Here is a 20,746-nt window from a genome sequence, read left to right on the forward strand (position 1 = left end):
GTCAAAAATATTAGCAAGGAAAAAACAACATTATCAATGTGAAAGAACAAGGAATGATTCATTGATAAAAGATAAATGATGAGCAGCTGCATAAATTAAGGTTGTCTCTCATGTAAAAATATCATTTTATTGAATAACTCTGATGCAAATATTTCAGAATACAACTATAATCCCACATAACAGTAACAGCGGTCAACATGCAGAATGGTAAAGAGCCAAAATATATTAAATATAATTACATAGATTACACACGATACTACACTTTACATCATATTACATTGTCTGTAAGAAATTTTTCATGGAAAGGTCTTCTCTCAACTACTGCCCTTCTCTCATTTCACAGTTCCTCTGTGTTCAGCGGCTGCATGAAAGGATTAGATGGTATGTTTTCCATGTGTAGAAAGAGCTGTATTATTATACCGCCCATTTTGTATTTATTCTTCTGACTTCTTCCTTGATATAGATCATTACACAAATCTCAGGTTACCTAGAAGCTGCACATCCATAATCACTTCAAGTCATTTCACACTCCTATTTTGTCCTCCCATATGTTCGCTATCTTTGTCAGTAAGTCAGTACTGCTGTCAGTGCAATAGTTGCAGTTGTTGAATTTACACTAAAGAAACTCTTAAAAGGATGATCTGAATGACTGGTAGAATATGATAGCTAACTGGAACTTTACTATTTATTTTTCCTCTTGTTTCTCAATTCTAAGCCAACCACAGAAGCACTACCAAAGCATAAGATCTATGGTTATATAAAAGTAGCAATCTATGTCATTTTATTTCACCACTAAGAAACAGTTGAGCTCCATGAATGCATAGGAAAATTATACCAGCAACAGTCCACAGCTGAAACCAACTCATACTCCAAAAAAAAAAAAAAAAAATTTTCCACATTGCTGTTTGTGCTTTAAACTAAAGGTGAATAATTTCTCATCTAAACACAAATTAAAGCCATGACCGTATGGGTCCCAAGAAAATAGCACCACTGTGTACCTGGTCATTTATCAGGAAAATGAAAAAGCTAAGACTATTTAGAATTATTCACAGATACCAATCAATCTTAACAAGGCACAAAAATGAATTTTCAGGATAAATATTATAATGTTTTCAGATGAGCAAATTCTTCTGCTAAAATATACTAGGCTGCAGCAGAAACAAAGCATTATCCATGTGAGTGCACTACGTAAAGTGCAGTTCAATATGCAGCTAGATACAACAGAAGCTGTCTTGCTTTAAGAGAACACAATTTTTTTAATGAAGCTTAACCATAACCAACTATGCCAACAATTTCACAACTGATGGAATATAGTATATTTGTAAATTACGACTATGAAAAAATATAGTATCTTCTTATGGCACCTTTTAACGAATTTTTGATAATTAGTAAGAAAATTTACAGAGTGCCAAAACACAACTGTACTTTTCAAATAGAAAGATATATTCTCTTTCAAGTAAACCTCAGATAACTAATCTCTTATCTTGAACCTTCAATCATTCTGATAAAGAAAATCAGCATATTTGCCATAGCAGGGGAAATCCACTTATTTCTGAAAAGACTAAAAACAGATTTGAAGAATTATGGACATGTAAACATCACATTTTTGTGTTAACAAGTTATCCCAGATGACTTGATAATGCTAAAATTCTTCATTCCCATCAAGAGGATTAGCCTGCTCTAGTCAAAACAGGAGGCCTGTGAGCTGGGACTCTCATTCACATATGTTGAAAAGCATGTGCAGCCAGAACTAGAGCTTAAAGCCTCATCTGTCTGCAGACAATTTCTTTACATAGTGGGTAAATTCCACGGAATAACATCCTGCTTAAAACTGTAAAATATACCTCCTTTCCTCAGGGAAAAAGAGATGCTAAGATTCTAGAAATAAAATCCTGTTCTAACTCAAGTCCATGGTAGTTTGCTTTTAGCTTTCCCAAAGCCTCTATACCACCATGGGATATGCAAGACAAACTTTTATTTTTGATTCATGCAGAAACCTTCACCACAAAGTTTTCTTCTGTTGAAAGCAATTAGTTAGAAAAAAAAAGGAAGAACCTTGACAGCAAAGAGATATGAACTACATCCTATCACACAGCAAACAAAAACCAGCAGTAGTTTTAGCCCATTTTTTCCCCAGAATATGGACATATTCTGTAAGATACCAATCCAGGACATGTTGATAAAATCAGTCATCTTGCATAAGGTGAACCAACCTAAGAAGCTTAGACTGCTTTTAACAATTCCAGAAAAAATAATTACAGGAGAAATATGTATCTCCTATTTCCCAAATTCAAATGAGAAATACTGTAGGGTCACCTACCCTAAAACACATAAAGCTTCTAACTTCTGACGCTTCCCTAAGGGCAGAAGTGGCGTTTTGGTTGAGAACATCATTTTATTCCATTAAATTTGGAAAGCCTAAAAGGTCACAACAATTCACACAGTAGGCAGCCCACTGAACACCAGTTACAGACTAACCCATCAGTAGCAGGACAAATAGCAGAGAATAATAGGTTATTCATTTCACTTTTACTTAATAACTACAGGAATCACTTGCAAAGGTATGTCCAGCCAAGAACTAGAGTTCTGATTCGTTCATTTAAAGATGATCCCTTGAATAACTCTGCATTTCTGACAAGCTCTTTGCTCTTTAGTGAAAAGTTACTGACTGTATTTTCGTACCCATGACCCCAAAAGGATTTCTAAGGAACATGAAGAGGATAAAGACTCTTCTTCCACATTTGAAGATGTGCCAGATCATGGAAGTATACTTAGCAGTACTTTTCTGAGAAGTTTACCCCTGTTTTAATTAAACAGAAGAAAGATGGATGCCTATGAAATTGAGAAGCAAGGGATTAAGCTTGGCTGAGGGTCAGAGGAAGCACAAAGTCTGGGGTTGCGCTATGTCCAACTCCAAGTAAAATCAAGCATGTACCAAAATACATTTCATTGAGTGCTGAGAAGTCTTGTTACTGGCTGGCTGAGGAACGCTAGCGGTTATTGATCACTTGTTTTAATGCAAGGGACCTAAAGCTGTCCAGGTCATAAGCAAATGTTTGAAGACGTGACATGTGAAGAAGGTCAACAACAAAGCCTAGCTTTAATCCCTTTGTGTGAAGCAGGAAGAGGAATTCACCTCATATATAAAACACATCTATGGCCAGTGAAGTATAAAAGTGCATAAGCAAGGCATTATGTCTTCTTTGCTTTTTTGCATGCTGGGAGAGACAGGACAGGAGGAAAGTCGTGCTTCTTATGGCTTGAACGTAGTGAAGCACAAGAAACGATTGTATTCCAGGCAGGGAACTTTAATGCACCAAAGTATATTAATCGCTACCGGTATCTTATGCCAGCCTGACTAAAGAGTAGCGTAACCAATTAGCCTAAACTGGTAGACTAGAGAGTATGGAAGGCTTAACTATTAGCTAACATAACTTCCATCATTTCTAATTGGATTGTGACTAAATTCCTAACACCGATAATACCAAAATGAGATCAGAGAGGAAAGCCTCCATATTCCCTCTGCACAAAGATTGGAAACAACTCTCCCCTGCTGCTGTACAATAGAACCGACCACCCAAAGATCCATGTTATTAACTAAAGAGACCTATCTCACTGCATGTTGTACACAACTGTTATGCTATTTTATGAACCTCAAAAAACAACCCAGAAACAGTGGAAAAAGTTAAAAGGCCAAATGCTAAAGTGATGTTAACTTACACAATGGAAGATTTAAAAAAAAAAAAAAAAATTACCTGATCTGGGCAGGAGGGGGGAGAGCAAAGTAACCAGGACACACGGGTTTAAGGGCTGCTGAAAGGTTACGTTTTTATTTGGCATCTCTTTACAAAGCATCTGAGAAAAGAGAGTTATACGAACTTCAAAATTCTTTACCAATATGCAACTAAGTTAGTGCACATCTTCAGAACCACTTATGTCCTATTAGAACTCATGTAACCATTCCTGACACTCATTTGCTTGACCCATTTTTGATAAACAAAGAATGGAATACTTGAAGTATTTTTCCCCCTTGTTCATCCCATTCTTCACTAGTCTCTTATTTTATGGTCAGAGGTTAAACTGCTGACCTCTCACCTTCAAGGCAAGTCTTTCCCTCTTTCTATAAAAGGTTTTTCACAGTGTGCAGCATTCGGATTAGCCCCGATCCCCTTGAACAAAAGCTATGCCTTTGTACTACTGGTTTGGGCATGGAGTCCGTACATCAGAGGAAGCTGCTCCTACTTACCATTCACAATAACTATATTGTGAGGCCCCTCTAACGCCTCGTCTCTCAGTGTCTAGACTTTCACCCAGCCAGCCAGCTAAAAGAAAATCCTGTAAAGCACTCAACTGAAAATTAACTATGGTATCCTGTTGCGAACCTGATGAAGACGTTATTTGAACATACGGTAAAACTTTCCATTGTTTAACATAAAGATAAGAAAAACTTTTAGAGCCCTAAGCTTTAAATAGTCATAGGGATCAATTCACTCATGGGTCAGTAAATGCATTTTATTAGCAAGCAGACATTGCTTGTATGTGTCTTTAAAATAATACACAGATTATTAAATTATACTCAAACACCTAGCATTTTGGAAATCTACAGAGAGCCTAATTTTTATATTCAGTAAGAACACGCTAAGATAAAGCTTAAAACATAAGGAAAAGAAGTGTATCTTCTAGACTTAGCCAAAAACATTGCATCAGTACTATCCACTATCTCAATTATCTTCAGCAACTAAAATAACAAAAGTAAGGTAAGAGAAATAATTAATGCTTGCTATATGGAACAACATGTGTTAACGCTCAGCATCATTTGTCCTCATGGGGAACTATGGGCAGGAAAGGAGCATCCATAAAGTTACAATAAAAAAAGGGGGGGGATTTATATTTTGTTTCTTTGTAACTCTGTTGTATTTCAATAGCACAGATAATAGGCAAAGGCAATCAAGTTTTCTGAAGTGGACTGACATTAATAGGGATATATTCTTCCATATTGAGAAAAAAGATCCGAAAGCACGCCGGAAAAAACCCTACATCTGAATAGTGTTAATGTTTGAATATGTATATGATACTGTGAATGCCTGGAAAGGATTTATAATTGTAGATAAATAGATGTTTGCAGGTGGTAGAAGAAGGGAAAGAATGCTGATGTTTCTGGAAAAGCCACTGGTCAGACTTTCAGTCAACTCCCCCTCGGGATCGTTTTTACAAACCTATGTAGAACCTCTTTTTAGTTTTGGATTTACAAGATACTAGGATTTTAATTTTTATTTAGTATTTATTAGTTTTCTTTGGCTTCAAAAGAGCAGTACAGTGATTAGTATTTGGCCTTTCATAGCACCATTAACATACAAGCACCTACTCATTCTAATACATTCAATAGCTTCAGAATAGTTAAGATCTAGAAAGATTTACACACTACACATAGCAAAACTTTACAACCTCAGTTACTTTTTGTGCAGACATCACAAGTGGAAAAAAACAACTTCTGGGAAAGTACAATGAAAACATGGATGTGGCACATGGTACATAATGTAAGAATCCTGGTACCACCTCAACTTTAATTCCTGTTCCATGTTCAGTATCACTGGAATAATAAAATGGTATCAAGTAGCTATATAATGAACAGTAACAAATTTAAAAAAAAAAAAATCTATTAAACCGACAGCTTAGTGGAGCTTGTCTAATCTCTCTCGAATTTGTATCTTGGATAGAGCTCCCTAGGCTTTTCTGGGAGAATAAGCCAGAGCTGAGAACATGCATCTATTTCACCAAAAGCTATTTTGAAACAAGTGAAGTGTCAGTACCTCAAAATCAGAGGCAAAACGCTTACCATTTGGCATAGGATGTCAGGAGGAGAGGGGGTGCTTGCTTTCTGTTTGTGCTTTTTTTTTTTTTTTAAAGTGTGTTTTGTGATGAAACAAGAAAACATAAAACTCTTTGCTGTGATAGAAAAAAAAAAAAAAAAAATCACATCTACCCCATAGGGCCTGGTCATGGCAGCAGTATATGGAAAGCACAAGGACTCTAGATCCTGAAAACAAAAAGCTACAGTAACTGCAAAACCATCAGATAGGAATACCTGTAACCATGATTCTTTCAACAGGAAGAAAAGGCTGGATTTATGAAGGAGGAAGAGAACAGGCTTAACTGTCTTCATAGAGTATCAAGTATCAGGCACATGCCACTGTCTCCCTATGCCATGCAGGAGAGTCATATTCAAGAAGCCTGAGTGTTTTAGTGTTCTCTGTAACGCTCCAAAGATACAATACAATAAAACAAGTAAGTAAGTAAGGATAGCTGCTGTCATACCTAGCGACAGCTAGGTGCCACAGCTGCTAATACTTCGAGCTATACAAAAAAAACAGGTCAGCCTTTGACACGTTTTAGGAGTTATGATCTTTTCCAAGACTGAGCATTGGACCACTTATCAAAAAGACATATATTCTACTCTGCACTCACCAGTAGTAATGCCTTCTGCATTAAAAGAAGAGTACAAACACCCTCCGGCTTGTACTGAACTACTTTTACCTGGTGTCACCATACACACACCCCACTGTATTACCACTAATCTCCAGGACAGATGAAAGCAAATGGTAATAAAGAGGCATTTACCATAATTAAATTGGAAAGAAAAGGAAAATGGTTGCCTTCCGCATCATGGATTAGACATGCCTTCTGCTCAGTGTACACAGCACACTGGCATAATTTTTCAGTGCAAGATAGCAACGACTGCTCAACTCCATATATCAGGGTATGATTTACTTTTAGATAGTTTGACCATATCAGTAATTACAAGATAGATTTCTCAACCGACAACTTAGGTTATTTTGAAATTTTGAATTTAACGTGCTTTTTTTTCCCCTGAAGCTCAGTAGTACTACGCAGGAGCCTTAACCCCCTGAAGCAAGGTAACTGCCGCAAAACAACAGAGGATCTAATACTATAATCCTGTTCACAGTACTGAAGAACTTGCATATTTATAGATATCTATCTGTGTGATTCAACAAGATGCACATTTTCACACACAAGTAAGCTGCTCTGAGAGGAATTATGCAAATTGATTTCAGATAGACATAAAATCTGAAGAGAAACATTGTCTGCGAAGGAACAAATCCCAAGCATTAACCTGAGAGTATAACAGAAATGGATTAGTTTTCTTATAACCCATTACTACTTTTACTAGAAGTAGAAGGTTACTGAGAGAAAGGTTACTAGAAAGAAGGTTACTGAGAGAAAAACTAATATTAGAGTGATAGACTTTAAATTTAGAACTTGCTGAAATTCTTCCTGTGACTAAAAGTAAAAATCAGAAATTCTTCTTCCTATACTGAAGACAGTTTTGGTTTACCCTTATAGTCTCTTCTCTAACCTCACATTTAGCATCATTATGCAGTTCTGACAACTCTCTCCCCAAAAAGCATGTAATATAAAAAGGTTGAGAGAAGAATAACAAAGGAATCACAGATATGGAAAAGCATCTACTCATGGTAAGATTAAACAGATTACACTCAGTCTAGAGAAGAGGCATCTGGGGGGGAATATAAGTATATAAAGATCACCACCAATAGTACAAGTGAAGGTGAAAAGGAAGTAATTGCTCTCGGCGTCTCGTAATACAAAACCTATAATCCAAGTAAGTTATCAGTAGCAGGTTTAAAATAAACAAAAGGAAATACTTTTCACAAACTCTCTAATTCAGTTACAGCAGTGACTGGCAGAATGTTGTGGAAGCCAGGAGTATGAATGGGGTTCAAAACTATTCATTTGTAGAAGATAAACCCAGTCAGTCGCTGTTGGCCATTAGAAACCTGACAGTTTTAACCAACTTCCAAACCAGACAGTTCCTGAACATCTGATCATTGGTATTTACATCAAAGTATTTATACCTAGGAAAAGAGAAAGGTACACAGCTCTAGCTTCCAGCAACCCAAAGCTTAAAACTGCCCGGGTTAAGGAGAGCTGAGACACAAAGTATGTTCCTTTTACTTCTAATACCACCAGCTGTTACACACAGGCAGAGGAGTAAATCCATGCAAAACTTTTCCAATTTTTCTTCTCTGCCATACTTTTCCAAACGCGTATCAGCTATAGCTATTGGGGAAGGTGACTAGAACTAGTATTTTGACACATTCTCCAAGTGTTTTGCTCACTAAGAAACAAAAGTATGTAAGAACACAGGAGACTTATCCTGAAAACAATAGAAAAGAGCTGATCACTTGGGGCAATTCCTTCTAACGTTTCCCTACGCACATGGACTGTTTTATCAAAACTGAGAAGCGACAAAACAATTTTCTGACAAAAGGAACGGCCTGTCAGGTTCGGAGACCCCTGTCAATGTGTAACAGTTCAGTTTCTGACCCTCATAAGTAAGAAGCTGCATACAGAGCAGGAAAGAATTCATGACTCCGACTGGGGATATAGGTGGTTTTTTCCAAGTAGGCAGTCTCATTTTCAAAGACTACATACTGAGCTTATTAATGCAATATCACACCTATTTTAAACTGCCTATTCTGGAAGACAGTTCAGTATGTCTCCAAAAAAAAAGTGCTAGATAATTCACTCAGATTCAGGTCATGCTGGCCAGTATCACGAGAACACTAAATTGCAACATCTGTTGTGGCAAACTTCAGCTGGTTATATTAACCAGTCTTTTAGCAACATTGAGAAACTTTTGGCCTGCATTCTGGACACGTGCACTCAAAGACGGAACATGTATATATTAAAGAACAAGGAATGCACGGGTAACTGATCTGTAACGAAAAAAATAAATCCTTACTAGCTTTGAGGATGCAGAGCAACATCTTCCTTCTGCACAGAAGTGTTTACAGATAAATTAGAAATGCATGTTTGAAGAGTTAAGAATAGATTTTTGTTGTTCCTCAAACTACATATCTCTTTAACAAAAAGCCTCAGTCAAAATTTCCTCCCACATTTACCCATCCCCAAAATTAAACCCAAAAATGAAAAAAAAAAAAAAACCCACGAAACATAGAACCAACTGCATGATGGTAAGGAGACAAGTCATTAAGTTACTGAGCAAAAACAATGAAACTTCATTTCTGATGTGTTACAAAAAACATCCTCATAGAAAGTTATAAACCAAAAACTTAAAAATACATTTGTAAGAATAATTCTGTGCAGAATAAGGACCAATTTGGCTGACCTACTTTGTCTTCTACTCCAACTAAATGCTATTGTTTCACTATTTTGTTCTTGCTTATATTTAGAGACAAAATTACACTAAATTGTATAACTGTTTACATGGTTGATATCAGATGCTTGTAAATCAGGACTGAAAAACAATATGCACCATCCTAGAAGCACCAAATATACATGTATGTGTATTTTACTTTCTCACACCTAAAACCTTTCTTTAAAAAAGAAAAAAAAAAAAAAACACACACCACCAAGAATTAGTCACCTACCATCTCTTTTGGTGGTCTCTTTAATCATTTTAATCTCAGGTACAACCTCTGAATTGCTTCAAAAAATGGGAGTTACAGTTCTAAATTTACAATGCCGTAATTCTCTAAGCTGTGCTACACTGCATGAATTTAAGCGCCCCAAAACCCCGGAACTAGACTTAAAAAGGAAAAAGTTATCTCAATAGAATTCCCCAGTAATATTTGAAATCTACTTAGGAAAATTCTAACTACAAACAGGTTGATTTTTCCCCAAAAAAGTTTTAATGAAGCATAAGTGAATATATCAGTAAGTTTCATTTCAAAAGCAAAACAAATACAGTCACTTTAAACAACTGCACTTTAATGCTTGCTATTTCTTTGCTAAATATGCAAGAAGGCTTTGATAATGAAGAACAAGCATAGCAGACTCACCATTAACAGTTCTTTAAAATATGCATCCATTTATGACTTATATTTTATATAAAAAATACTGACCTGATTTTAATACAAGTGATTATCAGACGCTCTGAAACGCTACAAACCTATTATGAATGTGACAACAGTTTCAACTTGACCTACTATTTCATAGCTCAAAGCACATTTACAATTTAGCATTTACTCTCTCTATATATAAAATATATATTATATATATATATATTTAAAAAAATGTTAGTTCAAAATTAATGCATCTGTATGGTATCTTCATCCCTTTGAAGACACAGAATTCAGCAATGTCCTCCCATCTAAAACCCAGGAAATGAAGCGTATTGCGGCAGATCTGTGTAACCTTAGTCTGTCTCCTCTCCCAAATCAGACACCACTCACTGGAATTTCTTTCCATGTTTCCAATTCCATTCCATACTGCAGACGTAGCTATGAGGGGCTGAGAGTTGCAGAAGTCTACCAGGTTCACTTGGCCAGCTTTCTTATACAGGGCAATCTTTGGTTAAGAGAAACAAAGGAAAACTAGGACTGCAGTATGAGGTGATAGGAGTCCTTTCAGTTTACCCTACTACAAAGAAGGTCAAAAGAAAGAGGTGCCATATCACAGGTCTTTCCTGGTGATGGATACAAACACATATCGGTAAAAACAGAAAGAGCGTGTACTGTTCTCACAAGCACTCTTCCTCGAGGAGTGAATATTAGGTGAAAAGGCAATAAGTAACTAAGGATATATTTGACGAGCTACAGATAAATTTGCATATGTTTTTGATCATTAGTTTACTATGTCCCTAAATTATGAATATCTTGAAACAATTCTGCCTTCATCTCTTTTTACCATTTTTCCTTGCAATGCACAAGCAACACTTCAGCTTACCTTCCTGTTTTATCCTGTTGTATCACTAAACTACAGAAAGCATCAGCATAGAAACATGCTACCTGATCATCTCTGCTACTGAATACACATATCAGTCAGCCACTACTGGAGGACCACATCATTTCGTGGTTACACAGGCCTACCTGCAGAGTCAGCCAGACGGTAAGCTCTAATTTATGACACACAAACACACTGACGAACAGGTCCATATAGACATAAGCTCTATGTTCTAAACAGGCCAGACATCAGCGAGCTCTGATTCGGAGACTATAAATGCATGCCCATGAGACTCTCTTTCATAGTGCTGAAGAACTATATCCTGGGAACAGAAAGTGACGTTAATTTCACAGAAGTCAAAATAAACATGTTAATTTCAGAGTACAAGTTCATCAGTACGATATTTTTCCATGTAGACACAAGTTGCCATTGCCTCCTGCTAACCAGAGCTGTATAAACACAAAATGCTACTAAAAATCAGCTAATTACTCTGCTGAAAAGTACATCTTTTTTTTGCACAGCTTTGTCTACTCAAGAGTGCAGACACAACAAACTCGCTTCTTTGTGCAAAATATCGTGTAGACACTGTCACAAAAGTAAATTCTAAAAAAAAGAGAGAGGGCTTTTCAACTTTAAAAATAGAAGAGCTAGCTCTCCAATATAATATTGCCTCTTCCAAGAAGAGGAAAAGTTCAGTTTCTAGTTCAGCTCACCCATACCCCTCAGCTTCAGAGCCCCTTCCAAACTGCTGTTTGTATGCTCCAGGAGCAGCCACGTCATTTGCAGCAGCTGGGACATCCTCTGCAGAGGCTCACAGGTGGGCAACAGCTCATGCTGAACTAATGCACTTCAGCAGTGATCTTTATTCTATACACTTTGGTGCAGAAGAATGGGTATTTTAAGAAGTTCACAGACATGACCTGGTCTATAGATATATATTTCATGCCACAATCATTTAAGAGATGATTATTTGTTTTAATTAAATTTTAATTAAATTAAAAGGCTGTCTACTGCTTAAGTTTGCCAGAAAGCTTATACAGTAAATTTTCTCCTCTGACTTACCCAGCAAGCTCAGACTATTGCAGGTGAAACTGCTGCTTAAGCTTACATCTCACCCACATTGGTTCCTGCTTGAAGGGGATTTCATAAAAAGCTGCTTAACTACAGATAAATACACCGCTTATTAAGGTTATATTGCTATCTAAGGTTTAGTCACGAATGAATAAGCATATACACTTAAGTCATTTTAGGACATTCTAATAATGACATTTCAAAAACATTTACTCCAGGGAGAGGGAAAGTTCACACCTAAAAAAAAATCCATTTAAAACCAAGTTGAAAACTCCCATTTTTTCAAATAACAGTAAAATCACTGAGGGATCATTCTAATAAAGAAGAAAAAATGTTAACTGTGAAAAGAATTCTATGACTAATATAAATTCTACAACCAAAAAGTATATATTCTCTGTAACGTATTCATGTCTTTATTTCCAGTAACAAGGGCCAGTATACATGTATCATTTTATCTGTGACAGTCTGAAGAGTACTCATCCCCTCATCCCTTACTCATGCAGTAACCATGGCAGTTAACTTCTGCTTTCTGTTAGCTAACTGTGGAAAGACAGATTATAGAACAGAATAGAGTAAAGTTTATCAACAGCATCAGGAAACTACTACCAAGAAACGCACTGCGCTCAGTATTAGTCATTCATTTCCAACTTCAAGCATCTATTTCCTGGAAAAATACTGTTTAGAGAAGGCAGGGTTTTTGTTTTTTTAAGAAATCGACAAATAGAAGTTCATTAGCAGTAAATTGTTTATTTGGCCCACAACAATCATCGCACAGGCCTCAACAATGTGATCCCTGGTTATTCACTCCCCTTCTGGGGCCTCTGGTGCATGTACTTTCTGTTAACATGGTATGTATTTTACGTTTGTGCAGCCATTTTTTTTCAGTGCAGCTGAGGCTCACCATCCGCAAAGTCCAACACAGATCTAGGATTAAGGCTGGCCCTCATGTGTTGTTTTCATCTTTTTCCCCTAGCGTTGCTAAGGCAAACAAAAACGTAAATCTTACACATGCAGAGGAGGAAGCTTGGATAATAACAGGACACTCAAAAGAAAAAAACAATAATAATCAGAGGAGCTCTGTAAACATATTTCAGGACTGAATGATTTCGTATCCTATTAGTAATTCCTGAACCATCTAATTCCATAACCTAGGAGGATATTTAGTCTATTGTTTATAAAACTCATTTCCTTGTTGACTTACTACCATCAAAACCAGCTGTGGTGGGTTCTCTGTGTTATACTGTGTTATGTACCATCATGTCTTTAGTATATGTGATCAGTTTTCCAAGCACAGGAACTCTTTCCCAGAGCTGAAGATTGCAGTTTATTATACATAAAGCAGATTTTATCCATACACCTATGCATTACACTGGATGTCCATAACTTCTGACATGGCTGTATATGAAAGAGCATTACTGTTTTACTGCCCGTATATTTTATTTGAAAAGAAATTAGGATGTCTGAGAATTCTGGATTCAAAGGGCCGTTTGGTGTACCTCAACAAATCACCATGTTCCATCATTGCTATATAGTAAATATTCTTTTTAGAAGAACCAAACGAAATCGAAATTATTGATTTCAAATCCATCTCTCACAGCTGTTGCTGTTCAAAGCAGATCTGCGAATAAAATCTGGCTCTCTGCCTAACCATGCATATTTGCAATACTCACTTTGCTCTGGTATGTCTAATTGACACACTGCAGAGTTATACAAAATAATCTCTAGAAATCTTTGGGAACAAAGTGTGACTATTGGAACTTTGGAACCATTGATTTATATTTCAAATATGGTTCCTCTGGTTTCTAAGATGTATTATTTTATAATAATGGATCAGTTTTGTCCTGTTACAGGAATGTTAATTTAGTATATACTGTGTGTTAACCTATTATTTCTTCTTTTCTTTCCACATATGAAATGACTTTTAATATTCCCATGAAATAGATCATTGGAATATATACTGCTAGGACTTCATAAAAATACTGGGGAAATTTTCTGGAGGAAAAAAAAATATATATATATGTATATATATATATAATCTATCAATGGGAAGGCACTGTGTCGCCTCCTGTAAACTTCACCATTTATCTCAGATTAGGCTGAGAGTACTATATGTTGTTCTACATATTCATAAATTTTGAGCAACATGAACTTAATGCAAGGCTAAAAAAATAAAACAAAATATACCAAAGTCCTTTTGGTCCCATTGCACATAAAACACTTCAAAAATATCACTTTGTTTACAACTACTGTTTACGCTGGTCTGACACTTTCTGTCCTATCAAATTCTTGCTCACTGAATGGTGAAAACTAAAACATACTGGTCATGCTTAGATGAATAATTTCTACAAGTAACATATAGAGGAGCAGTACCATCATTAAGCGGAATCTCAGGAGAACCCTAGTCATATATGTCTGTTTCAACTTTCCTTTTGATTATATTAAGATATAATGAGGAGCGCACACGATGAGACATGAAGCAAACAAACACCACCCTTTTCCCAGCTTATAAAATGTCATTACATTTTTAAGACATAAGGTGAGCAATTCCGATTTGGCTCTGTACATAGTCCAGTTTATGGTCTCCGCAGGGAGTCAGAACTGCATATATTAAGAGCGTGAGTTTACTTTACGTAGATTGTATAACCATGTTAAAGTACAATCTTAAGGAGTGTCTCAAAAAGTCCTAACTCAAATTCATTGAGATTCCACATTACTAAAGTCATTAATGAAGATGTTATCTCTTGAACACAGAGATCACTATAATTCCAGGTCATGATTTACTTAAGTGACTGCACACGCAGTTTTTTTTAATCCTGAATAAATTAGTCTCCCTTTAAATGGAGTATTGAGCTTTTTAAAACTAGGATAGCTTATTGAGTACAGCCACTGTAAAACCAGAAAGTCAAAAAACTACTTCTATTTGAACAAAACGTCATATACCAAAACATCTTCGTTTCCACAGATTACCATATAGAATATTTTTCTATTTACAAGAGTCAAGCAATCACAGAAAGAAATCATCAACCAAGACACCTGAGTAGAAGAAGCCACACAAAGCGATTCTGAGAGAGCAAATGCTATTTCCAAAAAATTTCTAAAAAAAATCCAGAACACCACTGTTTTTTCAAGGTAGAGCCACCCTTTAGTTCCTTTTTAAGGCTGAAAGTCAGTCGAGTTACAGATTGCACTGAAGTAATTTGGGGTTGGAAGCAAAGTATCACCTCTTCTCTTTGTAGAGCTTCAAAGCACTGCAGATTCAGATCATTCTCATCCATTTAAAATCCACAAAGTGGATCACATACAAGTAGATAAAGCATGTTCTCCAGTCACTTACAGAGTACGTACTTGGGCTTTGCCTATCCTCACGGAGTTACTGGCTCAGAGAGCTCTGCGTTCCACAATCAACACAAATAACACTGACCTTTCTTTCCCTATTTCACCTTAACTGAGTGTTATGAGTTTAGTTTACTTGATTTTTATTACTATTATTGTTTTATCTGGGTTGTCCTTCCCTTCATCATTATCCCAAATAACCGGAGCTGAATGGATTTCTGTTTTGTTCACTGTTGAATACACAATACAAATTTCCTCTGAGGACTGTGGGGCCTGGCAAGTTTTATGAAAGATGAAGTAGCTTGCTAGGTCCTTTAGCATTTAGCTATGTCACACAAAAATGTTTATTTAAGAGGAAGACAGTCACCACTGCTAGTAGCCACAGAATTTAAGGCAGACTTTAATTAATATTTTGTATTCTCAGTGAGAAATGTTTCCAAGCCAGCAACATATGTTTTCAGCCAGGCACGCAGAAGCCATTACCTCAAGCATTTTTTTGTCTAGTAGTTTCATAGCATTGATTTCTAACATAATAACCAGAACGCAAGAGAATATATTTCAAATTATTTTATGCAAAATGCAGCATATCATGTCAGGACTAAGAAAGAGAATTCTGTTTTTCAATTGAGTATTTGTGTGAGTATTTCTAGACTTCATCATGCAAGGTGCTACAGGGCTCTGACTCCAAGCAAGAGCAGACGTAAGCATGCACTTCTGTCGCATGGGACATACACGATCCCATATACTAGAATGGGTGTACTCAGATGCACCAATGTAAAAATCATGACTGAATCAGCAACTGAATGCTCAGAACCTTACAAAATTAAGTTTGTGGTGACAGAAGGCTTTATGTATCCTGTCATACAATCAATTTTCCCATGGCAGTTACCTGTGACATGACAGGAAAAGTTCATTAATTTCAGCTGAAGAAGCAAGCAATTCATCTGCCACTAGGGAGCTAATGTTCTTCTTATGTGGCAGCACCTTACTAGGGAGAAGATACCTAGAATACACTTACTAGCAAAACTCTTTCCTGGACACAAAGTTTTTCAGAATTTCACGTTGTGTCATGATACCAATGAACTATTTTCAGTTCCATAAATAACTGCATGATACCAATCTATCGTAATTGTGCTCGTTAGACAGTGTTTTGTTACACAAAATGAAAACTTAATCTATGTCCAGATGTGCTATGCCTTAAAGCAACTGAGAGGGCTCTGAGTATTTCATTTCTTCTTAAGAGATAACTTTTTACTACTTGGACAGAAAATTGGAAGGCACCAGCTAAATTATTGAATTCATTTCCTCAAATAATACACATCCAGAGCTTCACATAAGCCAGAAGGCTATTACAACACTCTAGAAGTGCCCTAGAAGTTCAAAAGCCATTGCTGCACTGTGCCATAGGAAGATGGCAGGAGACAGTAAAGGCATCACCCGTGTCGCAGATTCCTGGATTGACAATACATTTCTTAACAAAAAAAAAAAAAAACAGGCAAAAAACAAAATAAAACAAAACACACTTCAAATTCATGCTACGGGATGAAACACCATCCCATGCTACACTGGATGGCATGAAAATCCCACCAGTCCCTGCTCATCTGACCTGGGTGAGAAATATCCCCTGCCAGGTCCAAAACCAGCCGTGAGTTTAACCATGACTGTACGAGCTTAACAAACCTGCCAGGTAACGACAAGATTCCAGTCCTACCAGAAGCAGGAACAATGTTCATCTCACATGCTGATTCTATCTGCGTAAGCTAGTTGAAGCAAAAACAAACAATAAAAGGCAAACACATGTCCACATTTTAGGAGCCAAATTATGTCCAAAGGACAGGAAAGGAACGCATGAATGATCAGCCCTTACTAGCAAGAATAAGTCACAGTAACTATTTCCCTCTTTTCTCTCTAAAGGTACGGTGGTTTCACTCCATTATTTCAAACTGATTACAGACTCCTTACAGACTCCAAGTAAGTTTATAACCGCCATAGAATCATTGTCTTTTATCTCTATCCTGGTACTTTTTCTTATTTTTAAGTTTACTTAGAATATAAATATGTTCACTATAACATAAAAGAGTAATTTATATTTGCTCACTATATTGCATTTTAGCCTTAGGAAATAAAGAATGTTATCTCTTCAGCAATGCTGCTCTATTTGTGGAGGTAGCAGTCTTAAAACGTTACGCTTTCCTTTCCAGCTCCTGAGGGAAGCGTTGCTGTGCTTTATGACAGCTATAATCTCAGTTTCTCTGTGTCAAGTACAAGTCTACTCCTACAACGCAACTAAGCAACTTCAGACTTTAGCATCCAGTATTCAAATGCAAACAGACAGCACATTTTTGCATTTAGCTTGTCATACAGCAGAGCAAAAGAACTGCCTCTTCCCAAAAGCAAGTCTGACACTACCTATAACGGCACTGTAATTTTACAATATTTAGATATGTTCTAACACAGGTTTAACTAGTATAGCAAATAAAAAAAACTTTGATGTAAACAACATCTAAAGTCAGATGAAAAGGAATTTCCCATTCTCTATTAGAACACAAGCAGAAGTATTAATCATTCTTTATGTCATTCTTCCCCATTTTGAGTTTAAGGAAAAATGCAATGGTAAACAGTTATATCTACAGCAAAATATCTCGGTTATGATGATTATGCCTCTGTGCTGCTTACAACTCAGCATTAACTAGAGAAGTCTGTAAAAATACATCCCAAGTAAACACAAAAACCCTAACCAGTATGCTATGTTCAGACACAGGTTTGTAACTTCAGCTTTTTAAATCTACGTTTCAATACCTATCCAAATCTGGAAGGAAATCAGATCCAGATCCAACCTTAGAAATCTTAAATAAATGTTATAATTGAAGGGTGTTGTTCAAACTTTATTTCTAAGTTAGGATTTAATACCTGGACAGTACCACTCAAATAGGCATTAAGAAGAGTTTTACAAAAGACAACAGTACGACTGTAAACTGCTGGCTTGGCTTTCACAGCTCAGGAAGGACAGACATCACACCCAGAATCTTGTTCAGGCCTTTTTTCTCTCACCACTTCTGCTTTTTCTCTTCTCCTTTCCACATACAGTTCAATATTAAATTTTACTCTTTTCTTCTAAACCAGAATTACAAAATATGAGAAGTCTCAGTCCACCCAAATACTCAGTTATCAATGTAGAGTTAGAGTTCCAAAATACTTTACATGGAAAGTTGTCAGAGGCAAATATAAGACGTTAGCTAGCATTTAAGTTATTTTAGTATTTCATCTGTCAGTCACTTAAGATCTCCCGTCTTAGCATTTGCAAACCGATACCTGTTTTTAACCGAATCCTAGAGCTATCACAAGTCAGCCTTCTACAAAAAAAAACAACAGATTCTTAACACAGTGATTGTGAAGCAGAGCTGTGCACAAACTGCTCTTAGGATATAAAACTAATTTAAGAAATATCAACACCACCTTACTGGGAAAAGTTATTTCGCCTTCGCGGGTTTTTTTGTTTTTAAACCTTCCATGAGCAGTTTATATAAGCAGAGCTACAAAGAGAAGGGTTATGTTTTAGTTTATTTACAAACTAAGGCATCTATCTCAACAGAGTTTCATGATGAGCACATCTACTGCACTCACAGACAGTATCACCAGTAAGCAAAGGAGAATATATTAAGAATATTGCTGTTAATCAGAAAAGAAACCTTCTACCTTTTCAAGTCAGTACTAGAGAAACAAGTGTCTTATGGCTTGCAAAAAAAAAAAACACTCAAAAGTTTAAGCACTTTTTAGATCTTTTAAGCAGATTTTAAATCCTCCTTACATGAAAGGAAAGTTTTAAACTGCATATGAAGAGAGCTATCAGCATAACATATCTCCGTAAAGAACGATAAACTTTTGTTTAAGGCGGGCTGTTCGGTGTGTGGGAGGGCAGAAGCATGCTGACATCAGCTTAGAAAAATATGCAAACTCTTAACACTTCTGAATGCAAGAAATTTAAAAGCCTGCAAACAATCCCCCAGGCAGCCATCTCCAATAGTTAAGTAGTAAAATGAAACTAAAATTACATTTGAAAAAAAGAAGAGGAACTACAAGTTTGATACTGACTGACTGCCTTACATAATACAATGTTATTTTCAGCTTATATTTAGTTATATTAATACTAATACAGAATTCTACAGAATTCTATGCAAAGCTCTTTTTATAGTGAATTAATATCTGCATTAGTTACCTCAGACTTTTTCCTTTTAATTCCACTGCCCAAAAACCAATCACACTGCTGAAGGTGGCATACAGCATTACATTTAAAAAAAAAAAAAACACAACAGTTAGGCACATGTCTGCAGGGGTATAATTCATCTCTACCAACACTGATATCAGACAGCCTGCCGTCACATACACCACAGCTGGAATCTCTGGGGCAGAGCAGGGCCTGCCACTCCTCCCAAGGCTGTATCCTCTGGCTGCAGGGAGCAGCGTCAACCCTTCCCACCAGGACTCTTCTCCTAGGTGAAGAATGCCAGGGAGATAGCAGAAAGAGCTTCCTTGACCTATTTCTCCAGCAGCTCTCACCCTTCCCCCTCCTATACACACATATCTGCACCCACCTCCTTATTACACATACATCCAAGAATCTCTGTAGGTTGAAGAAAAACTCTACAGGAATTGAGGCACTGAAATGCAGCAATATTTTCCCCTGCATTTTTGCATTTGTGAAGAGAAGCTGAAAGCTGGAATAACTAATCCTCCATCTCTCAATCTCTGGAGAATGAAAGGAAAAGGTATTAAAACGTCAATCTTTATTTTAAATGCAAATTCGTAGTTGCCTTAACTGTTTTTGTTGTTCATAATTCTGCAACACCCACTCTTTGCTAGTTCCAGTCCAAACATACAGGAAAACATTGTTCATACCCTGAATAGCTTTCCAACTAAATGAAATACATTTGATTAAAATGAAAGCATAAATTTAAATACAACTGAAGGGTTGTTTTAAAGCTATAAAAAAGATTATAGTTTATGAAGAACTTATAGGTATGTTTGGTGCTTGTATATGACAGCACTTCAACCATGTTCCATATGGCCTATATTGCTTCGTTTAGTCAAAGAGGACAAAAATGAAACACAATCTCAGACACTACCTGCTTTTGCCTTCAAAACATCTACCTAATCCTGAACAAAGGCCTATGAAATATTCTGCTCCTAATCAAACAAGAATCCTATAAAGAAACCAGCCTAGATTAAATATCCTCTCCCAGGCCTGTTAGGTACCACTATTTGAAAACTTCAACAGCAAAAATTGTAACAAATCCTCACTGGGAAGTAGCACTAACCTAAGAACCAAAATATTATGAGTTGGGGGTGGGGGCTTCATGAAACACCAGAAGACTAAAGAAAAATAGCTTCCTGTATTTTTTTAAATATCGCCAAAGAGTTATCCATTATAGCATCTAAAACTACAATCAGATGTTCTGAAATGACACTTCAGACATCATACAAGTTTGGAAGTATCTTTAACTTTTTATTAGTGTAAAAAAAAAAAGTCTAATGTGGTAATACTATAGTTAAGACTAGAAAAATGTACAAATAAACTTTCTTACAAGTTTCATATCTATCTAGTTCATAATAATGTACA

At 36.4% G+C, this 20,746-nt stretch overlaps 1 protein-coding gene across 4 annotated transcripts in view; it reads right to left on the reverse strand.

Annotated features, from left to right (window-relative positions):
* Nucleotides 1–20,746, reverse strand: part of DENND1B (DENN domain containing 1B) — a 174,519-nt gene that overhangs the window by 143,847 nt on the left and 9,926 nt on the right. Inside the window, exon 1 of one of the 4 annotated variants that reach the window (XM_068952101.1) lies at nucleotides 3,756–3,849. The exons of the other annotated variants lie outside the window; for them this stretch is intronic. Coding sequence (XP_068808202.1) covers nucleotides 3,756–3,840 — 85 coding nt within the window. The 5' untranslated portion in view covers nucleotides 3,841–3,849. Of the gene's footprint in view, nucleotides 1–3,755; nucleotides 3,850–20,746 lie in introns of those variants that run through there. 4 annotated transcript variants of the gene reach the window in all.

This window comes from Struthio camelus, chromosome 8, assembly GCF_040807025.1.
Source record: "Struthio camelus isolate bStrCam1 chromosome 8, bStrCam1.hap1, whole genome shotgun sequence".
In the NCBI taxonomy this organism is placed as follows: Eukaryota; Metazoa; Chordata; class Aves; order Struthioniformes; family Struthionidae; genus Struthio; species Struthio camelus.